At 50.4% G+C, this 20,269-nt stretch overlaps 1 protein-coding gene across 1 annotated transcript; it reads left to right on the top strand.

The window, feature by feature from the left end:
* Positions 1–1,447: 1,447 nt before the first annotated feature.
* Positions 1,448–16,055, top strand: Unc5cl (unc-5 family C-terminal like). Its single transcript, XM_032900536.1, has 9 exons — positions 1,448–1,962; positions 7,271–7,720; positions 8,197–8,497; positions 9,616–9,878; positions 10,631–10,732; positions 10,840–10,907; positions 11,721–11,821; positions 12,260–12,373; positions 14,487–16,055. Exons 2-9 carry the CDS (start codon positions 7,336–7,338, stop codon positions 14,707–14,709), a joined length of 1,557 nt encoding a protein of 518 aa, XP_032756427.1. The 5' UTR covers positions 1,448–1,962; positions 7,271–7,335; the 3' UTR covers positions 14,710–16,055.
* The last annotated feature ends 4,214 nt before the right edge of the window (positions 16,056–20,269 follow it).

The raw sequence follows: 20,269 nt of genomic DNA, 5'->3' as shown, positions 1-20,269 counted from the left end.
TGTAACAAAGACAGACACCTCCCCTGTTTGTTCCCTGTCAGGATTCTGGGCACCCTTCCTTGATTGTCCTTAGGCTCCAGGTCCCCTTTACCAAGCTGGCTGCTCTCCATGGATACCTAGTGGCATCCAAAGAGGCTCTCTGGTGTGTATTTATCTCCCTCTCCTTCCCAACTATTCCCAAGGGTGCAAGCGGAGGAGAAGGGGTTGCAGAGAGGGACAAGAGGCTGGAGAATAATTAACTAAAGGTGGACACACGCATGTGCATGTACATGTGTACACGCATGTGCATGTGTAGGAGGGATAGTTATGCACACGTGGGGGCCAGAAGACAACCTAGAGCCTCAGTTGGAGTCTATATTTTATTTATTTATTTATTTAGTTAATTATTAATTTATTTAATTTTTTGAGACAGGTTCTCTCTCTGGCCTGGAGCTCAAGTCGGCTAGGCTGGCTGGTCAGTGTGCCCAGGGTTCTGCCTGTCTCTGCCTCCCCAGTTCTAGGATTGCAGAGATGGGTGGATTCTGACTATTGAATTCAGGTCCTTGTGCTTATAACACAAACACTTTCCTGACTAAGCTATCGTTACAGCGCTCTCTCTCTCTCTCTCTCTCTCTCTCTCTCTCTCTCTCTCTCTCTCTCTCTCCCCCCTCCCTCCTCCCTCCCTCCCCTTCCTTTAAGTCTTGTTTAGAGGCTGAAGAGATGAATCCATAGTCAGTTCCCACAGCAAGGGCCTTACAGCTGTCTGTAACTCCAGCTCAAGGGGATCTGATGCCCTCTCCTGGTCTCTGAGGGCTCCCGTGTACAGATGACATGTACTCACACAGACACATACATAAAAATGAAAAAAAAAATTAAAATTGCATTTTTATTTTTGATCGCTGAGTAACTACATATTCGTTGGGTATAATGCAAGATGTCTTGATATGCCGATCCACTTTGTAATGATCAAATAAAAGTGATTAGTATATTAATTTCCCCAAACATTATCGTTGGGATTTTGAGAACAGTCGAAATCTTGTTTTCTAACTATTTCAAAATGTAAGGTACACCACTGTTAATTATAGACACATTGCTGCATGGCAGTCTTGGAGAGCACCAGGACTTATTCTTTCTAACAAACTGTAATCCATTGATCAGTATCTCCCCACCCCTCAGCTCCCCACTTTTCCCAGATTTCCTTTCTGCATTCCCATGTTTATTGAAGCGTTCCTCTCAAAAGCCAAGATATGGAGTCAATGCAAGAGCCCATGGAAAGATGACAGGGTGTTGAAGATTCAGACAATACTCAGACAGCAGACATCAGGTGGGTAATTTCTCTCCACCACCACCAGGGGCAGTGTCCTGCTACAAAGGGCAGTGCCCCGCCAATTCTGAGGGGCAGGGAGCAGATACATGAGTTCTTCACACTCTATACCTGTATCATCTCCCCATGCCAGAAGGACTACAGAGACCAGAGTACCTGGACCAGCTACACTGTCACCAGGAAGTTTCTTTGAGTAGCAATCTCTGGCCCAGACCCTGTAAGAATCTTCTGACAAACTCTGGCAAAGGTTCCGTTCTCTAGTCTTCTGCCATACTGCCTTTGGTAGGGACGGCCGCTCACCAGCAGAGGGCACTGTGACAAGAGGGTTTCTAGATGCAAGACCTGCACCAAAGCTGCCTTTCTTCCTACCCCCTCCCAGACCTGCCCTGGAAGTGTACTGACTTCTGGCATCCTCTGCTACTTCCGATCTTTACCTGGACTTGGCCGATGGACAAAGACACTCTCCGCCTGCCCCCATCCCCCACCAGCAGGACCAGGAGGCAGGACTGTGCCGGGAAATGGTAGACCACACCTACCTGGATTCCCCGCCCAAACCTACTTGTCTGCTGGCCTGAAGACTGGTCTGGCAGACCTCTCTGTTTCTTACAGAGGGAGCTATTGCTTCTGGACGGCCCCGTGGGTAGCCAGTCGACATTAAGGCAAGTGCTATATGGGGCAAGGGAATGGGTATACTATGGGGTCCAGGGAAGAGCCAGGGATGAGCCAGGTTTGCCACCTTGTGGGGTGGCACAGGGAGAGAAGGAAAGAGGTATTAAGGAAGGGCTAGTCCTTAGGGAAGGACTCCACTGCGGTCAGGAGTGGGGGCATGAATAGCGGCCTTGAACCGGGTGTGGCTTCATTCATTCTGTCTTGGAGTGTGTGTGTGTGTGTGTGTGTGTGTGTGTGTGTGTGTGTGTGTGTGTGTCCTGGTACTGGTGTTTACAGACTTGGGGTTTAGAGATTTGGGTGTACGGGACAAGTGTTCCACCACTGGGCTACTTCCTCAGTCCCCTTTTGACTTTACCTTTCTGTTTGTTTGCTTGAGACAGAATCTTACTATGTAGCTCTGGCTGGCCTGGAACTCACTATGTAGACCAGGCTGACTTCAGACTCACAGAGATCTGCCTGCCTCTGCCTCTCAGGTGCTGAGATTAAAGGCATGCCCCACCACGCAGGGTCCTTACTTTCTAAGACAGGCTCTTACAACATTGCCTGGGATGGTCTTGAATTCCATCTGTATGTTCAGGCAGGCTTTGAACTTGTGATCCTCCTCCTCCAGCCTCCGGGGTAGCTAGGATTACTGGCTTGTGCCCGCCAAGCCCAGATCAGGCTCGTACTTACTACTGTCTTCAAAAAGCACTCGGCACTCTATCAGGAGGTGCGGTGAGAAACAGGAAGTAGGGGAGGGCTGAGTATGTGCAAATATGAACAGATCTTTGCAGCAGGAGTCTGGGTCTTTGTTCTGAAGGCAGGTGACAACGGAATTCTAATGCCCCTTGTTTAGGGGAAATGCTACCCAGAGTGCTCTGCACTCTGGAGACAGTCAAGTTGGAAGAATTGGGTTCTGAGGAGTCCCGCGCAGAGCAGGAGAAGCCAGTGAGTTTGTAGCGCTATAGACTAGCCCCCTACTAAACTCTGGCTTCTTTCCCTTCTTGAGATCAGAGTGGGGGATGGGGTGAGGGCTAAGAAAGTCTGGAAAGTGATCCGCTGGACCCCAGGCTGGGGCTGGGGAAGAGTGAGGCTTCTTCAGGCCAGAGAAGTGAGCAGGCTCCCTTGAGAGGCCCAGGGAGCTGTAGGAGTGGTACACACCAATTTTACAGGTGAGGCAGCCGGGCGAGGGGACGTGACCCAGTGAGGTGGAGGGGATTTGGACTCTGGTCTTTAGAGGCCCTGAGAAGGCTGTTGTTATAGTAACAGAGTAGTTCCTCCCGTTTCATTCTCTTGTATCTGCCCCTCCCTGCCACTGGAACCTTAAAGGGCTGGCATGAAATGTCATCACTTGTCGTGGGACCCAGAGATGCCTTTATTCTATTTGGTTCCCTTTAGTTCCCCCTCCTCTTCCTTCTCCTTCTCCCTCTCCTCCTGTTCGCCTCCCTCCCCTCTGTTTCTTCTCTTCTCCTTCTTTCTCCTTCGTCCTTCTCCATGTCTCCCCCTCCTCCTCCTCCTATTTCCTGCTTTCTTGGTTTTTTTTACTTTGCGTGAGTGTTTTGCCTGTGTGTGTGTGTGTGTGTGTGTGTGTGTGTGTGTGTGTGTACCATGATTATGTAATGCGCACAAAGACCAGAAGAGGTCAGATTATATTTAGGACTGGAGTTATGTCTGGTCATGGGCCCCCATGCGTGTGCTCGGAATCAAACTCATGTACCCTGAAAGAGCAGCCAGTGCTCTAACCACAGATCCATCTCTAGCCCCTTCCTTTTTCTTTCTTCCTTCCTCCTTTTTTTCCTTCCTTCCTTCCTGCTTGCCTGACTTCCTTTGAGACGCAGTCTCATTATATGTCCTCAAACTCTTAATCCTCCTGTCTTAGCCTCCCAAGTGCTGCTACTATCTCAAAGCAGAACCATTCCTCTCTTCTTCACTTCTGTTCTTTTCTCACCCCACCCCTCCCCCTCTGGGAATGAAGAGCCCTAGGAGGAGTGGGGTAAGTGGGTGTGTGTCTCTAAACCCATCACTCCCGGCCGGCTGGACATCTGCTGCTGCTCCTTAACAATCCTCCCTCATCCCTGTGGCAGGCAAAACCCCCTCAGCTTCCTTATCTGTGCAAGGAAGACACAAACGGCAGCGGCCCATGTGAGGATGATGTGAGCCAAGCCGTTACTATTACAGGTTTTGTAGTCGTAACCATTATTAATGGTGAAAGCACTGAAGGATATGAGGATTGGGGGGAGCTTGCCTCCTTAACTAAGCCTGCTTCCGGCTACTGCCAACTTGCCTTATTCACCTGTGGCCTTGCAGTTGGCCCGGCTGAAGCAGGCTGAGGCCTCTAGGTTGCGTTTCAAGGTCACATGAGCCAAGTCCCATCTCCTGTACACAATTAGGATGCAGGGGAGACCGGTCCCTCCCAGGTTCTCCATGATGCTGATGCAGAGGAGTGTCTGCCCCTGTTGGGAAGGGGCTGGGAAGGGAGAGAAGTCTTTTAGGTCTTCGGGAGGGAACGAAGTGTCTAAGCTTAGCGTCAGGCGACTGGTGGAGAGGAAGGGGGCAGCGGAAGCTTTTCTGGTTAGCGCGCAACCCGATACATGACAGAAGCCTCCTATGAAGGAAGACATCTTGTCTCCAGGAATCCAGCTGCCGGACGGAGAAATTGCACTCCTTCAAAAGCAGCTCTTCCGGGGCTGAACAAGACGTTGCTGGCACTTTTGGAACCCACTTCCCCCACCCCGCCTCCCCGGTGCTCATGTGCAGCTGGTGAGAAAGCTGGTGTGACAATATGTAAGGAAGAGCTTCCCAGGCTGATTGACAGCCGGGAGATTGTAAACCACTCGAGGGCTGCAACGAGCCAGAGCCACGGGCCGGAGTGCACAGGGCATGGAAAGCCTAGTCCCACCCGAGTGTGGGGGCGTTAGGAATTAGCAGGGTTCAAGGAGGAGATAGAAGGGGGGAAACAGATGCAAGGGAGCTGGCATGTATACTGGGGTTACCAGAAAGTTCCAAACTTTCAATGACTACCACTGAGGTTATCAGGTGAGCCCTCAGTGAGCGTGTGCTTTTAGCTCACCTCAATTCAGCCTCTCTGCAGGCCCTGCCTTTCCCCCCTTCTTCCTCTTTTTCTCTTTTTCATTTCCACTTTTAACTTTTGCTGATCATGCTGTACTGAGCGCCTGGGAGCTACCTTCGGACCTTTCTGGCAGAAGGCGGGGCATGAATAAACACACATCTGCATAGTGCTTTATCGTCTACAGGTGTTTCTCACATGACCCCGCTCCAACCCCATTAATTGCCAGGTAGAGTTTTGTGTTTTTTTTTTTCCCCTCCGACCTTCAAGAAATTCGAGGAGGAACCATCAGACTGGACTTAGAGCTGAGTATCAGAGAGCCTGCTTAAGATGTGCAAAGTCCTGGGACTCCAGGTCTCCCTTTCCCAGGACTGGGGTGATGGCCCAAGTGGCAGTGTGCTTCCTGTGCAAATACGGGGACTCAGTTGGATCCCTGGTACCTGGGAAAATCTGGGTGTGGTGGCTTGCATTAGTGATCTCAGAACTGGAGAGGGGGAGATAGGTGGATCCCTGGGGATTATGGCCATCCGTCCAAGCCTCCACAGTGAGCTCCAGGAAGTCCTAGTGAGAGAACCTGTCCCAAAAACAAACAAACAAACAAACAAACAAACAAACAATCAAACAAACAGCCCAAGCCAGGAGCAGGAGAGATGTTCATCAGTTAAGAACATTGCTTGTTCTTCCAGAGGTCCTGAGTTCAATTCCTAGCACCCAAATGGTGGCTCCCAACCGTCTAAAACCGTCTGTACTCCCAGTGTGTTCTTACATCCTCTTCTGGTGTGCAGACATACATGCAGACCAAACACCCATGTACATGAAGTAAGTAAGTAAGTAAGTAAGTAAGTAAGTAAGTAAGTAAGTAAGTAAGTAAGTAAATGAAAGCCCAAACCAACCAGCCAGCTCACCAACCAGCCAGCCAGCCAGCCAAACAAAAAGGTGGGGTCTGGAGAGGTAGGTAGCTCAGTAGTTGAGAGCATTTGCTGCTCTTCTAGAGGACCAGAGTTAGTTTCCCAGCACCCATGTCAGGTAACTCACAACTGTCTGTGACTCCAGATTCAGAGGAATCTGATGCCTCTGACCTCTCTAGGCACTAGATCTCCTATTTGTAATTAAAAATGATAAAAATAAATCTTTTTTAAAAAGCCTAAGGTAGATAGATGGGTCCTGAAGAGTGATTTTCAAGGCTGACATGTGACATTCACACGCATGCTGTCCTACACGCACAGACACACAGTTATAAAGCTTACACAAAGGACATGCCTGTGGTGAAGAGAACCCAAGGAATACGGAGATGGCTAGAATTCATTCCCGTATTCTCCAGTGGTCACGACTGTCAGTGGGGATCACTAGAACAGGCTGGGGCTGTATCTTTCCAGACTCTTCCAAAGACAGGAGTCGTTCCCTACAGAACCGAGTGTGGGCTATGGAGTTCATATCCACAGCATGCCAAAATAACACTTGAGTATGTGGGATTAAATACAAATACTCTCTCTCTCTCTCTCTCCACCCCTCAACCCCTGCTCACACACATGCAGTAATGCCTCAGGCTCAAACCCAGGGCCTCGTGTGTGCAGAAGCCTCTACCCTTAAGCTCTCCCTTCGGCTTATACATCCGCTTTACACTCACAAGATTGGAGGTTGCTTTTTTCCCTTGCACATTTTTTTTTTTTTTAATGAGGATGCATAGACAAAGGTGGATTCTGTCTTTGAGATGCTATGTAGCTCAGGCTGGCCTCCAACTCAGGATCCTCCTGCCTCAGCCTACTGATTTCTAGAATTATAGGTGTGTATTGCTACTGACTCAGAAGTAGATGTTTGGATGGGTGAAGACACTGGGGTAACCTAAACGATACGTCAAGCATAAAGATAAAGTGATTGGCAGGCTTTGTACTCCTGTCCCCTAACTCTGGACACCAATTCTTTATGTCCCGGGATTTACTTTGCTATAACTAGGTCTCGGAGAACTGTGGGAAGCTCTTTGTTTTTGAGACAGTGTCTCAGTTGATAGCCCAGGCTGGCCTTGAACCCCAATCTTCCTGCCTCATAAGAGCTGGATTTAGAGATGTGTACCACCATGCCTAGCTCTGGAAGGGGTGTGTGTGTGTGTGTGTGTGTGCGTGTGCGCGCGCGCGAACAAATGGGGGGAGGGGAAGAAAAAGGGGAGGGATATTTCTGCAGGTGATGTAGCCTTGACTTCCACACATTAGAAAGACGTGGGCCAGTCCCACTGACTCTAACCACTCTCCCTCCAGGCCCTCGGCCTTGACTGATGCAGGGGTGTGGAAAAGCCAGCAGCACTGATTGAGTGACCAGGCGGATGATCCCCCAGGAGAGTTCTGTGCAACCTTTCCAGTTCCTCCTGCTGGTGGGGATCCCTGTGGCCAGTGTTCTTCTTCTGGTTCAGTGTCTTCGATGGCACCGTTGTCGGTGGCCGCCAGGGTCCTGCCAGAAGCCGGATGACCCAGAAGAGCCAGTGTCCCCATCCACTCCATTACCAGAATATGAGCTCCCAAAGCAGTGCCAAGCCCCCACGCTACCGGAGGTAGCTGCGTTCTATCAGGAACTCCACATGCCTACCCGGGGCCAGACCATCACCCGACAGCTGATGAACAAGCTGCTGGTGTTTTCTGCTCGAGAGGTAGATCACCGAGGCGGATGCCTGATGCTGCAAGACACGGGCATCTCCCTGCTCATTCCTCCAGGTAACCACTCCCAGCCTCCTTCTGGGCAAGGACTTCTTCAGACATCAGGTTAGGGTACCCTACCTGAGCTCCACCCATAGACAACTTTGGAATTTGGAAAACTGTATTTATAGTTTAGCTTCTTTGATTCCAAAGATGGCATCTCCACTTTGGGGGGGGGCAGTTTACCAGCAAGGGGAAGTAAAATGCTTGGCTTGAAAGACAGCCTGCTGTGGCAATTCTCCAAACAGAAGAAGGCAAACTGTGGTTCCTAGTCACACAGATCCCCATTACAAGTAGCTATGACCCTGGGAGGAAACGGATGACTGCCTTGAAATTGCACCGCAAGATAGTTCATGGTGGGCTTCCTCATTCCATTCGGCCTCTCAGCATTCTGCAAGCTCGGGGCTCTGATTCTGTACCCACTATGACTGGCCTCCTCCGAGGGGCAGAACATTTCTAGTTGCTAGACTCACTTGCACCCTTTGTCTCTCCAGGTGCCGTGACCGTGGGTCGCCAGGAAAGGGTGTCCTTGGTTCTGGTGTGGGACCTGACAGATGCCCCGTCGTTGTCTCACAGACAGGGACTAGTGAGTCCTGTGGTGGCCTGCGGCCCTCACGGGGCCTCTTTCCTGAAGCCCTGCACACTCACATTCAAGCACTGCGCCCAGCAGCCGAGTCAAGTCTGTGCCTATAGCAGCAATACCTCCTTGCTGGATGCCAAGGACTGGAGGCCCCTGGGCCAGCCGGGGACTCATACCTCCAGGGATGAGTGCCGTATCCTGCTCTCTCACTTCAGGTGGGGCTCTGTCCATTGGCCCGTCCTCCTCCTGTGCATGTCTGATCGTCGCCATTGGCAGGTCCTCTCAGTCTGTGTTTCTCTCTGACTGCCTTTTCTCTCTGCCTCCTTATCTTCGTCTGAACTCCCTGTGCCTTCATTCACTTAGGATGCTTTGACAGTCTCCTCGACCTACATGTCCCTCTCTGAGCTCACCGTTAGATTTTTTTTTTTTTTTTGAAATTCAATTGCATGATTCTTGAATGTGACTTTGCGGATGACGTCATTGTGTTCAGTGTCAAAAGGTTGGACATTCCTGTAGTGAGTTTGCCCCATCTCCACATATGTCTTTTAACGCTGCCTCTGTTTACCCTGTGTCTTTCTTCAGGACGGTCTCTAAACTCTTAAGGGTAGCTTGTCCCCTTCAGGCCCATGCCATGTCTGTCCTCCATCTCGTAGGCTCCTAGATCCCCTGCTTCCTATACTGCTCATCACCCATTGACCCGAGAACCATGTGTACCCGCTTCGAGTCATGGGGACCCTGTGGTAACTTCATCTCCCCTGTCAGATAAGGCACACTGGCTCTCCTCCCTAGGAGGCGGCGGTCACTGTATTAGTACTGTCGTTTACTGCCGGGACATGGACTTGACATAAGCAATTGAAGAAAGGAGTAGTCAGTTGGGTTCCCATCGCAAGGGTACAGTTAACCACGGCGGCAGGAGTTTGAGGCAGCTGGTCACATGACCTCTTCAGTCAAGCACTGGAGAAAGAGATGGCTCTCACTACTCCGTTTGTTTTTTCCACTCAGTCCGGGAATCCCATCCTGTTCATCAGGGTGGGTCTTGCCACCTCTGTAACTCAAGTGACAAACTCCCTTATTGATATGCCCAGAGATTTGTCCCCAAGGTGAATCTAGGGCCTGTCAGTATGAACACCGCAGTCCTCATGGCCCACTCACTTCTCGATCCTCTAAGCCACTCTGTCCCTCACCTGGTCCTCCCTCTATACCTATTTGGAGTGGTCTCCTCACCCACATAGAGACCCCTCAGATGACAGGAGCCTGGTGGTAGGCACCTTGGGGTCTATCTGATCTTTCCGGGTGCCTATGTGTAGCTCTCCGCCATCCTCTCCCTCCACAGTCTCTACACCTGTGTTCTGGAGCCACCCCTGGGCCAGACAGCCCGCAAGTGGCTCCAGCTGGCAATGTTCTGCTCCCCACTGGCACCAGGGCAGACACACCTTCAGCTGCGCGTCTACTTCCTAAACAATACTCCCTGCGCCCTGCAGTGGGCTATCACCAACGAACAGCCGCACGGAGGACGCATGCGCGGGCCCTGCCAGCTCTTCGACTTCACTGGGGCCCGAGCCGACCAATGCCTGAAGCTCAAGTACATCTCTGAGGGTGAGGGGAGTGGGCCCCCGGGGTTGAAGGATAGGAAGTTGGATAAGAGGGAGGCCCACCTCTAGCCTTCCAAGAAATCCAGAAACTCCAGGTTTATTTCCTGGAATGGTTCCCAGTGGCCTTGTGAGGACCTCCTGGCTTTGCTCTCTTTCCTCTATCTCCTGCTCAGCCCTTGCCAGCCTAGAACAGAGGGACGCTAGGTGGGAGGCTGGAAGTGAGAGGAACCTTGGACTGGGAATTGTGTTCTGAGCTTGTCTGCCTGCCAGGGCCTTTTTCTCAAAGCTCGAACTGCTGGCCGTGTTTCTGGAATCCTCTCTGTGATTGTGGACAGGCACATTTCTGGGGGTGTTCTGCAGTTTCAAGAGGTCAGGTAGAGGATGGGAGGCTGAGGGCTGTGTGTGTGTGTGTGAGCGCGTGTGTGCATGTGCGTGTGCGTGTGTGCTTGCGCGCGTGTGTGTGTGCGCGCGCGCGTGTGCGTGCACGTGTGCATGTGTGTGTACGCGCGTGTGCATTGTGTGCGTGTGTGCGTGCGCGTATGTGTAGTAGTAGTAGTATACTACTAGTATACTATATTCTAGTACTAGTAGTATAAAAGCGTAGCCATAGAACAACCACTTTGAGGCGGCCCCTCAAGCTCACTGATTCCCATTGGCTTGAGACCCTTCTGCCTTGAGCCATCCTGATGCCTCCCCTCAACCTCTGACTTGGGGCAGGCCTTACCCTCTAAGGCCCTCTGCCCTGTCCTTCCCCAGGTTGGGAGAACGTGGATGACAGCAGTAGCCAACTGGTTCCCCATCTCCACATCTGGCATGGAAAGTGCCCCTTCCGTTCCTTCTGCTTCCGGAGAAAGTCAGGTAGGCCAGGAGCCCCGTTCGATCCCGGTTTTCCCCTCCTAACCACCCTGCTCTGCAGTCCTCCCCTGAGTCTTTTTCTTGCTCACCCATCTTGCTTCTCTTTGTAGCCAATGGGAATGAAGAGTGCTCGGCTTTAACCAATGAGATCATTGTCACCATGCACACCTTCCAGGATGTGAGTTGTGCAGAGGCATAGAGGAAGGGCAGGGCCTTGGAAGGTCTAGGAAGGGGGATGGGTCCGGTACACACTGCATAGGGTCCTAATTAAAAGCAGTGAAAGAGGACGTAGAGCCACCATGCCAGATCTTTGAAGGACTTAGACCGACTGGCCCCCTAGCTATTCTGCATCCCTGGGCCCTTTCTGTGGATGGATGAATGCATCAGAAGGTTAAAAAAAACCCTCAAATCCCGCATTAACTCTTTCTTCCAACTTAGGACCGCTAGGGGGCATCTGGGAGACCTGGTCTCCTCCAAGGTGACCATCTCCATGTCTCTTTGGGGGGTGGGGGGAGACTAGGAAGGAAGGAGGACTTGAACAGGTTGGGGGGGGTAGATATTTTCTCCTCCTTCCCTCTCTCCCTCGCTCCCTCCCGCAGCCTCAGGGAAGAGATGAACAGGTCAGGTTTGAGAGTGTTTGGAAAACCAAAGTAGCATGTTGCAAGATGAAGGCAGGCAGGCAGCCAGCCACACCTTGTCATTTGGGGATGAGAGCTGGAGGTCAAGCTCTGTGACTGGGTGGTGGCCTGTGTCTTCTGTGCTCTGCCAGCATAGGATGCACCGTATGCGACTTTATTGTTCTCAGGGGCAAACCTCAGTCTGACTGTAGGGTTCTGGAGTCTGGGAGGCAGAGGGTCCAGGGTGCTGGGTGGGGAGGGGGCTGTATCTTCTGACGACAGGTTGCAAGAGAGTCATGAGGAATGAAGGGGGGCTCAGGGGAGGAGTTTCTCATGACCCCCTGAGTGTGTCCCTGTCCCTGTTGGTGATTCAGGGCTTGGAAACCAAATACATGGAAATCCTCAGATTCCAGGCCTCAGAGGAGGAGACCTGGGCGGTTCCCCCTCCTGTCTCCCAGCCGCCCCTGTGCAACAGGTGAGTAAAGGTGGCTTTGGCTGCTGCCTGGGGATGTTCGCCAATCCTGTCTTAGCACCAGTAGGTAGAGAGGATGGGAAAGTGACTGGATCTCTGTGTGTGTGCGTACGTGTGCGTGTGGTGTGCATGTGCGTTTGTGCATGTGTGTGTGTGTGTGTGTGTGTGTGTGTGTGTGTGTGTGTGTGTGTGTATGTAAGCACATGGAGGCCAGAGGTGAACCATGGGTGTTGTTGAGGTAAACATGGAGCTCTAGATAGCCAGCAAACCCCAGAAATCTGCAGGTCTCCTTCTCCTCCTGTGGCTAGGTCACACGTGCGTGCCATCATCACACTAGACTGTTTATGTGGGTGCTGATTATTGAACTCAGGACCTCGTGCCCATGTGGCAGCCCTTGGGCGTGGAACCTTCCTTCTGTAAACCCCCTATTCCCTGCCTCAGGCTGCCCCCAGAGCTCTTTGAGCAGCTGCAGATGTTGTTGGAGCCCAGCAGTGTCACTGGGAATGACTGGCGCAAACTGGCCTCCCACCTGGGGCTCTGTGGCATGAAAATCCGGTAAGCCACAAGTACATCTATAGTGGAGTTCACAGGTAGGCTGGGGCGGGGGACTTCCTGATATCCTGGGAGCTGCGCTAGGGATAAGGGGGTGACTTGAAAGTAAATGAACAGCTACTGAGTCCCTCTAAAGTCCCTTTGGGACAGCTCTTTCTGTCAGTTCTACATCTTCAAGGTCCAGAGTGACTGTCACCAGACACTCAGGTTTGTATACTGGCCACCTCTTTTCCTCGTATTCCCAAAGAAGTTGAGAAATAGAAACTGATAAAAAGCTATGTCTCGTTTAGCCAAACTGGGGAGAGAAAGACTCCAATTCCTCATCACTGCCTTAGAATTTAGTCACGGGACAAAGACCAGAAGACAGGTAGACTCTCTCAGGGTCTGGGGAAGGTGACTTGGTCCCAGGACACCCTCAGGGTCTCAGTTCTCAACTCCAGAGTTTTATTTTAACATTGTTCAAGTCGAGGGATGAAGGAAGCAGACGGATCCTAAGTTTCCAGTTATTTTCTAAGAGTCTCGGGGATTTTTTGGTGCAGTGATGTAAACACCGTCCTCTGTATGTCCGAGCTTGACCAAGTTCCTTCTTCCTAGTTCATTCTTTGGATAGGTGTAGAGTGGACACCATCTGTATGTTGTCACACGCCTCTGTGTCTGTCCTATGAATTTCAAAAGTGAAAGACACAAAGTAGGGAGAGCCTCACAGTTGAAGAGAAGGGTCCTGGGTGCCTCTGCAGAATTTAGAACACCTCGCTGTCGCCCCAGGGCTCCAAGCCCATTCTTTGGCATGAGTCTGTCTCACTGTAGGGGGTGCAATAAATATTTCACAAGGAACCATACAAGTCACTGGTACTAGCTTGCCACACTGTGGCCCAAGGCACAGAAAAGAAGATTATAGGATGATGTGTGTACAGTGTGGAGCAGGAGCCTGTTGCTTGTTAACACAGTAGGTGTTAGCCATCACAGCGGCAGTGCAGCTGGGGCTCCTGCCAAGGGGCTCGCAAAGGGATCTGTAGAACTGCTCCATGCTAGGTCCTCGAGTCCAGGCTGTGAATGCAGCAGTCAGAGATGAGCTAGAGCCAGACCTTGGAAGCAGAAGAGATTTAAACAGTTGTCAAGTGCTTGTCTATGTGCCTGGATCCAAGAGTGAAATAGGTTTTCGCCTCCCAGGAGCACAAATGATCGATAACAAGGGGCTCTGAGGACTTGAGAATAACAACAAACACTCCGGGTGCCCCCGTGTGCGTTCAGTATTCCAGAGCACTGAAGAGAGAGAGAGACAGAAACAGTTGAAGAAGAAGAAAAAAATAACCAGAGGGCTGCAGAACTGGAGGAAGAAAGGATGCTAGAGAGGATGCTCCGGTTGGGGGGAGCCGCTGAGGTGCAGAATAGGCGCAGAATAGGTTAGAGATGGGTGGGGACAGGAGGCTTAGGATGGGAGGAGGCCAGGGCAGGTCAGAAAGGCACAGCATCCCCAGGTAGTGGATGAAGGAGGCAGTCAGGAGTTGGAGATTGGCTGCTAAGTAAAAGGGACTCTGAAAGGTTCCCAAACAATGGAGGGTCGTCATAGTAACTATGAATGGGCTCCAACACAAAATCATAAGCATACTTAAAGCATGGGCTTGTTTGTTTGGTTCCTTTAATGTTCATGGTTCCTGAGTGAGAAATGTGTAGCTAACACCTGTCTCAGTTTGCTTTCTATCGCTGTGATGAAGCACCATGACCAAAAGCAACTTGGGAAGGAAAGGGTTTATTTGCTTATCGCAGCAATAGCCTGTTTTGTAGGCAAACCAGGGCAGGAACTCAAGGGAGAACGGGGTGAGGTGGGGTGGGGGTGGGGAGTTGTCCTGATGCAGAGGCCATGGAGGGATGCTGCTAACTGCCTTGCTCCCATGGCTTGCTTAAGCTTGCTTTAGTATACCACTCAGGTTGACCTAAAAGGAGCCGAGCGCTGGCTTCTCTTAGCTTGCAAACCCCCGCCCTTCATGGGAAGTAGGCAAGGCTAGCAGGAGCGGAGCTCAAGGAGGGGTGGGTTGCAGAGGTGCGGAGTGGGTCTCATTACAGCTCCTGAGCTCCTTGCTCTCCTCTCATCATTACCCCTGGCCCTTGGAGACAGGTTCTTGTCCTGCCAGCGTAGCCCTGCCGCGGCCATTCTGGAATTGTTTGAGGAACAGAATGGCAGTCTGCAAGAGCTGCACTACCTCATGACCTCCATGGAGCGGCTGGACTGCGCTTCTGCCATCCAGAACTACCTTAACCGGACTCCCGGGGGCAGCCCTGCCAGGTTGCGCGGAGGTACCTGGGAGAACTGTGGCCTAGAGCTGGATGAGAAATTCTAAGCAGGCTCCGCGGCCGTGCAGGGTGCTTCAAGAGGCCATGTCATGCCATGCCTTTGAGCTGGGGACCAATGCTGCAGTTCCAGGTGGATCGAGCTGGAACCCCCAGTGAGGCCAGACAGCCTTATCATCTGCCCTGCATCAGGATAGCTCTGTATCCTACCGGCCAACTTTGCCCTGCGTGCAGGTTCCCTCTTGGTCAGTAGGGGGCGCGGGAGTCTGGGAGATGGCCACAGCCAAGCCAGCTTCCAAGATGCTGTTTAATTTTCTCGCGGACGGCCAGGTGGCCCTGCAGGCATACCTCAGAGACTACTCAGTCCACAAATATTCATGGAGCACTGAGTTTCAGCACCAAGCTGGGATTGTGAGGAACGTCGGCTTCTTTGAACTTGCCTTGGAGTCTGTTCTTCGAAATGGAGATGTTCTACCAGCTAGCTGAGAGCAACATTCTTGACAGTATCTCCCTGTGGTTAGGGAATGTCACGGGTGTGTAACTTTGTTGAGAAGGGAGGGCGCTGAGGTGGGCTGGAACAAAGAGAAGTCTCTAGAGACGATATTGGGGAAGATCTTTGGGGGGCTCGGGGAATAGGTGGGTGCACAGGGTGGGTGCACAGGGATGCAGTAACGAGCTCGCTTCATTGATGTGAGGGATGGGTAACAGAGGGTTCAAGGCCCCCGCTCCTCTCCCTTCATCTCTTCACGGGCAGCTCCCACCTTGTCTTCCTTCCCAGCCATTGTTTCTCTCATCACGGAGCTGAGAAGCCTCAGGACGCACACCCCCTGCCTCTCCGCCTCCAGCTGAGAGTGTTAAGTCTCCCGCTTCCTTTTCCTGCCCTTGCCCTGTGTCAGAGTCAGCCTCCTCCGTTACTTGTGTCTTCATGTTGCTCTGTCTCCATCTAGTTATGGAATCCCATCTTTGTGTTTCTTTCTCTATTAGGAAGAGAAATCCAGTCACTCCCTCAGGCAAGTGTCTGAGCTAATGCTATGTATGAAGGCTACTGAGAGAACCTCGGCTATTCCAGGAGTGAACGAGTAGAGCTATTTCCCTCACAGATCAAGATCCCCCTTAGGGTCAGGATTAAAGACTAGGGGTTAAAGGACCCCCATCCCCGACCCGATCCAGTCAGCAGTGCTGGCTACTAATACTCCTGCTTACGGATAGTTTTTTCATTTGTCCAAAGATAGACAATCTCTTTGGAGGTAATAACAATCCGTTTCGATATTTAATTAAAATATTGGTACTTTTGATTGGTGAGCAATATTAATTTTTAGATGTGAAAATGCTTTTCTTCATAATTCTGTTTTGCCAAGATTGATACGAAGGTCTGAATTTTTAATTTTCGATTATATTACGTGTGGATATGTGTAGGTGTGAGCACAGGTGTCAATGGAGGGCAGAAGAGGCCGTCGGATCCCCTGGAGTTGGAGTTTCAGGAGGTTATGAACCTCCTGACTTGGCTGCTGGGAACTGAACTCTGGGTCCTCTACAAGAGCAGTATATGACCCTAACCACTGAGGCGTCTCTCCAGCCCCCAGTGACTTTGGATCATAAGATCATACGAACGAGCATTTTGCAATTTGCTCTTCTGGAATGAACACAGACCGGTCACTCAGGCAGCTCATTCCTCATTCTTGAGGCAAGCCTTCAGATTTGGGGTGGATGCTTCCTCCATGTTCTGCACACCAGACTTGTCCCCCTCGGCCCTTATTTTCCTACTCCACTGCTGGCCTGTCCAAGTGGGTGTCCTGGCTCAGAATTGGTCATCGAAGGGTACCTTCCTCCCTTCCAGCTCCTGCAGCTCCTTCTCGGCTCTGCAGGCCAATCAAAGGCATTGTTGGAGTCCTTTCTGGAACAATCGATTTTATGTTGCAAACTGAAGCTGCCGGGGTTACAGGAGAGGGGGATTGTGGGAGTCCAGTTATCCATCACAGAATGCTTTCTGGCTTGTGTTAGGGTTTGTTAGGGGAACAGGACTATCCGTTAAACTATCCCCCTTTAAAGGATGTACATCCTTTAAAAGAGTGACTATTGGATTGGCTTATAGGATATGATCTGAAAATTCAACATGGCTGCCTTGGCACCAAAGAGACTTGAGAACCTGGTAGTTGTTTAGTGCATGTAGCTGGGTTCCTTAGCAGTTCCGATGTGTGCTAAAGGTACAGATGATTCCTGGAGAGCCACTTTGGTCCACATTGGAAGCCTGAAGAAGGGCAGGGGGAATCAGTGAAGAGCTGCAGCCACTATAGCAGCAACAGAGTTGATAAACTTGTCAGCCCGAGCGAAGGCAAGCAGGCAAAAGGCAAAGCCTTTCCTTTTGATTTTTCTTTTTATTGGAGCTGCCACTGGAAGGTGCCCCTCCCTGCCCAACCATGTGATGGGTCTTTCCCACTTCAAATAAGAAAATCAAAGCCAATCCCTCATAAGTGTATCCAAAGATTGCCTTGGAGTTGATTCCAGATCCAGTCAACTTGACAACCAAGATTAATCAATCACAGACTGCCCAGGCCAGTTTCTCAGAATGTTTCTAGGGCTAGAAAACGGATGCTCGGACAGCCTGGGGCAGGTGCAGGCTGTGTGGGTGCTGTAGGGAGGACCGGTTCTCACCTGATTAGTAAATCTTTCTGGCAGTTAAAGTCAAGAAAGGGTGTGCCCTAATGGGTGTCGGAAGACTTAGCGATTAGCCCTCACTTTGGAGCTGACTTGGGTGGGGCCTTTTCATTCTTAGAACAAAGCAATAATAGAAGAGGTTCTCCAAGGCACACAACTCCACAGACTGGGCAGTGATGTCACACAGGGACGCAGCTGATGGAGATTGTTTTCCCCTGTGCATTGCCCTTGACTAGATCCATTGGTGGCTACTTGTGACTTCGTTTCCAGCTGCTTTCCCTGATAGGACACCTGTCTGATCCTGAGACACAAACTCAAGACACTGCTCTCATGAACGTCAGAGAGGCCTTGTCTAATCTTGCTCCCATGGGGTTAGAGTCTGGGAGTAGGCAGGGGGAGTCGGTGGGTGATGTGGGGTTAGACCCTCACCAGTGTGCCTGGCTCAGTATGCATTCTGAACGCCAGTGATGACATAGTGAGATCCAGATCTGTGCCATCCGATTGAAATACAGTGAGAATCACATGCGAGTTCATGTTTTCTACGAGTCCCATCAGAAGAGGTAAAAAGAGGGATGCTGAGATGGTTCAGAGGTGCTTGCTGCCAAGCCTGACGGCCTGAGTTCAATACCTAGGACCCAGCTGGTGGGAGGAGAGAACACAGACTCCTGCAGGTTAACCTCTGACCTCCACACATGCACTATGGTACAAGTGTGACTTCCTGCTCTACAAACAAGTGGAATAAAAACTTAATGTAAAAAAGAGGCACGGGCCATCGATTCGGATAATATATTTTTGTTAAATTTAGTATGTCCCAGATGTTATCATTTCCACATGCAATTGTTCAAAAATTAGCGGCATATTTAAAAGATTTTAAAATTTACTATTTTGAATTAATGTGTGTGTGTGTGTGTGTGAGAGAGAGAGAGAGAGAGAGAGAGACAGAGACAGAGACAGAGACAGAGAGACAGAGACAGAGACACATAGAGCAGGCATGTATAGGCTCAGAGGCCAACTTTTGGGAATCGGTTCTCTCCTTCCATTGAGGGTTCTAGGCACTGAATTCAGGACATCAGCCATGTGCAGCAAGCTCTTCATGTGCTGAGCTACCTCCCTGGTCCTCATTTACTATTATTATTGCTGTGTCGTTGCTATGTGTGATGGTGCACATCTACATGGAGCCCAGAAGGAGCTCTGTGGGCTTGGTTCACTTCTCCCACCTTTACGTGAGTTCCAGGCACTGCACTGAGGTCTCAGAGCTTTGAGCCAAGAACCTCTACTTACTAAGTAAGCTGTCTTGCTGGCCCATCAGCACATTTCAGGTTATTTTCTATATGAAGGGTCTGGCATCTGGGATGCACTTTACAGTTATGGCGCATTCGACCTGTGTGCTGCTCTAGTTTCTATCTGAAATGTCTCTGCAGAGCCCATGCTAAGTTAAAGACTTGGTCCCTAAGAGAGAGATAATGGAACCTTTAGGAGATGGAGCCTAACATCTTCCTTGATGCTGTCTTTGCTTCCCAGCCACCATGAGGTGCTCTTCTTCCTACATGACCCCACCATGGTCTTCTAGGCCACCACATGCCAGAGACACTGGGCTTATTGACCGAGGAGGAACCTTGGAAACCGAGCCCAGACCTTCCTGCCTTACACGTTGCTAACTTCAGGTGTTCTTTCACAGTGATAGAAAGCAGTGTTTGCTAATTGGCCATTTGAAAGCGTAATATCTATTTGGCTTTCGTTACATTTATAGTCGAAAGAGGATGCTTGCATTCATAGGACAAACAGACTACGAGTTCTTAAAAATAGAATTAGGAATTTATCTTAGAATTTAAATTTACTGAAACAAGGTAAAATGAAGACTTAATTCCTCGATTGCTCTAGCTACATCTCAAAGGCTCAGTAGCTCTGTGTGTGTGTGTGTGTGTGTGTGTGTGTGTGTGTGTGTGTGTGTGTGTGTGATATATATATATTAGATAGGACTGACTAGATTTTGGATCCAGCAGATTAAAATTTTGTAGTGTGTTTGAACATCCACCCATCTGTCTCCATTCATCAATCCATATCAACCATCTGTTGTATCCATCCACTCATCTATGTCCATGACCCACCCACCTTTCCATTCATCTACCCATCCATCCACCTATCCATCCATCCATCCTTCTATCCATCCATCTATCCACCCACACATCCATATCCATTCATCCATCCACCCATTCATACTATCCATCCATTCACTCATCCATCCATCAGTCCATCTACACACACACCCATGTCTATCCATCCATCCTTCCACCCATCCATCCATCCATCCATCCATCCACCCATCTATCCATCTATCCACCCACAACCCATATCCATCCATCCACCCATCCATCCATCCATCTACCCATCCATACATCCATCTGTCCATCCACATACCCATGTCTATCCATCCATCCATCCATCCATCCATCCATCTCCATTTATTTGCTTATCCATATCCTTCCAACCTCCTATCCATCTTACATTTGTTGAGCATCTATCCTATGCTAAGCCCTGCACAAGTTATTGGTGATAAAAATTCAGTGATGAAGAGTATCTTGTTCTCTTGGAGTTTTTGCGATGGTAGGAGTCAGAGGGAAAGGCACTTATTCTTTTTGCATGCCTCTCACATTTTACTCAGGAATAAAATGGAGAAGACCAGTAAGTATCTGGCAAAAGTACCATAAGGTTGGAAGAATAGCCCTCTTGGTAAAGTGCATGGCTTGTAAAACCTAAGTTTGAGCCTCAAACCCCAGATTTTAAAACGTTGGGTGTAGCGGTGCATGCTTGGGAGGTGTGTGTGCTGGGGAGGTGGGGGCATGAGGATCCTGGGGTTTGCTGGCCTGCTCCCTAGCTGCTTGACAAGCTCCAGTCCAGTGAGAGAACCTGTTTCTAAACAAACAAACACAACACAACACAGCCCAGAGGGGCGAC

The sequence above is a fragment of the Rattus rattus genome, chromosome 4 (genome assembly GCF_011064425.1).
Source record: "Rattus rattus isolate New Zealand chromosome 4, Rrattus_CSIRO_v1, whole genome shotgun sequence".
In the NCBI taxonomy this organism is placed as follows: Eukaryota; Metazoa; Chordata; class Mammalia; order Rodentia; family Muridae; genus Rattus; species Rattus rattus.
The sequence above is the reverse complement of the archived record's forward strand: the minus strand, read 5'-3'. Positions and strand labels throughout refer to the sequence as shown.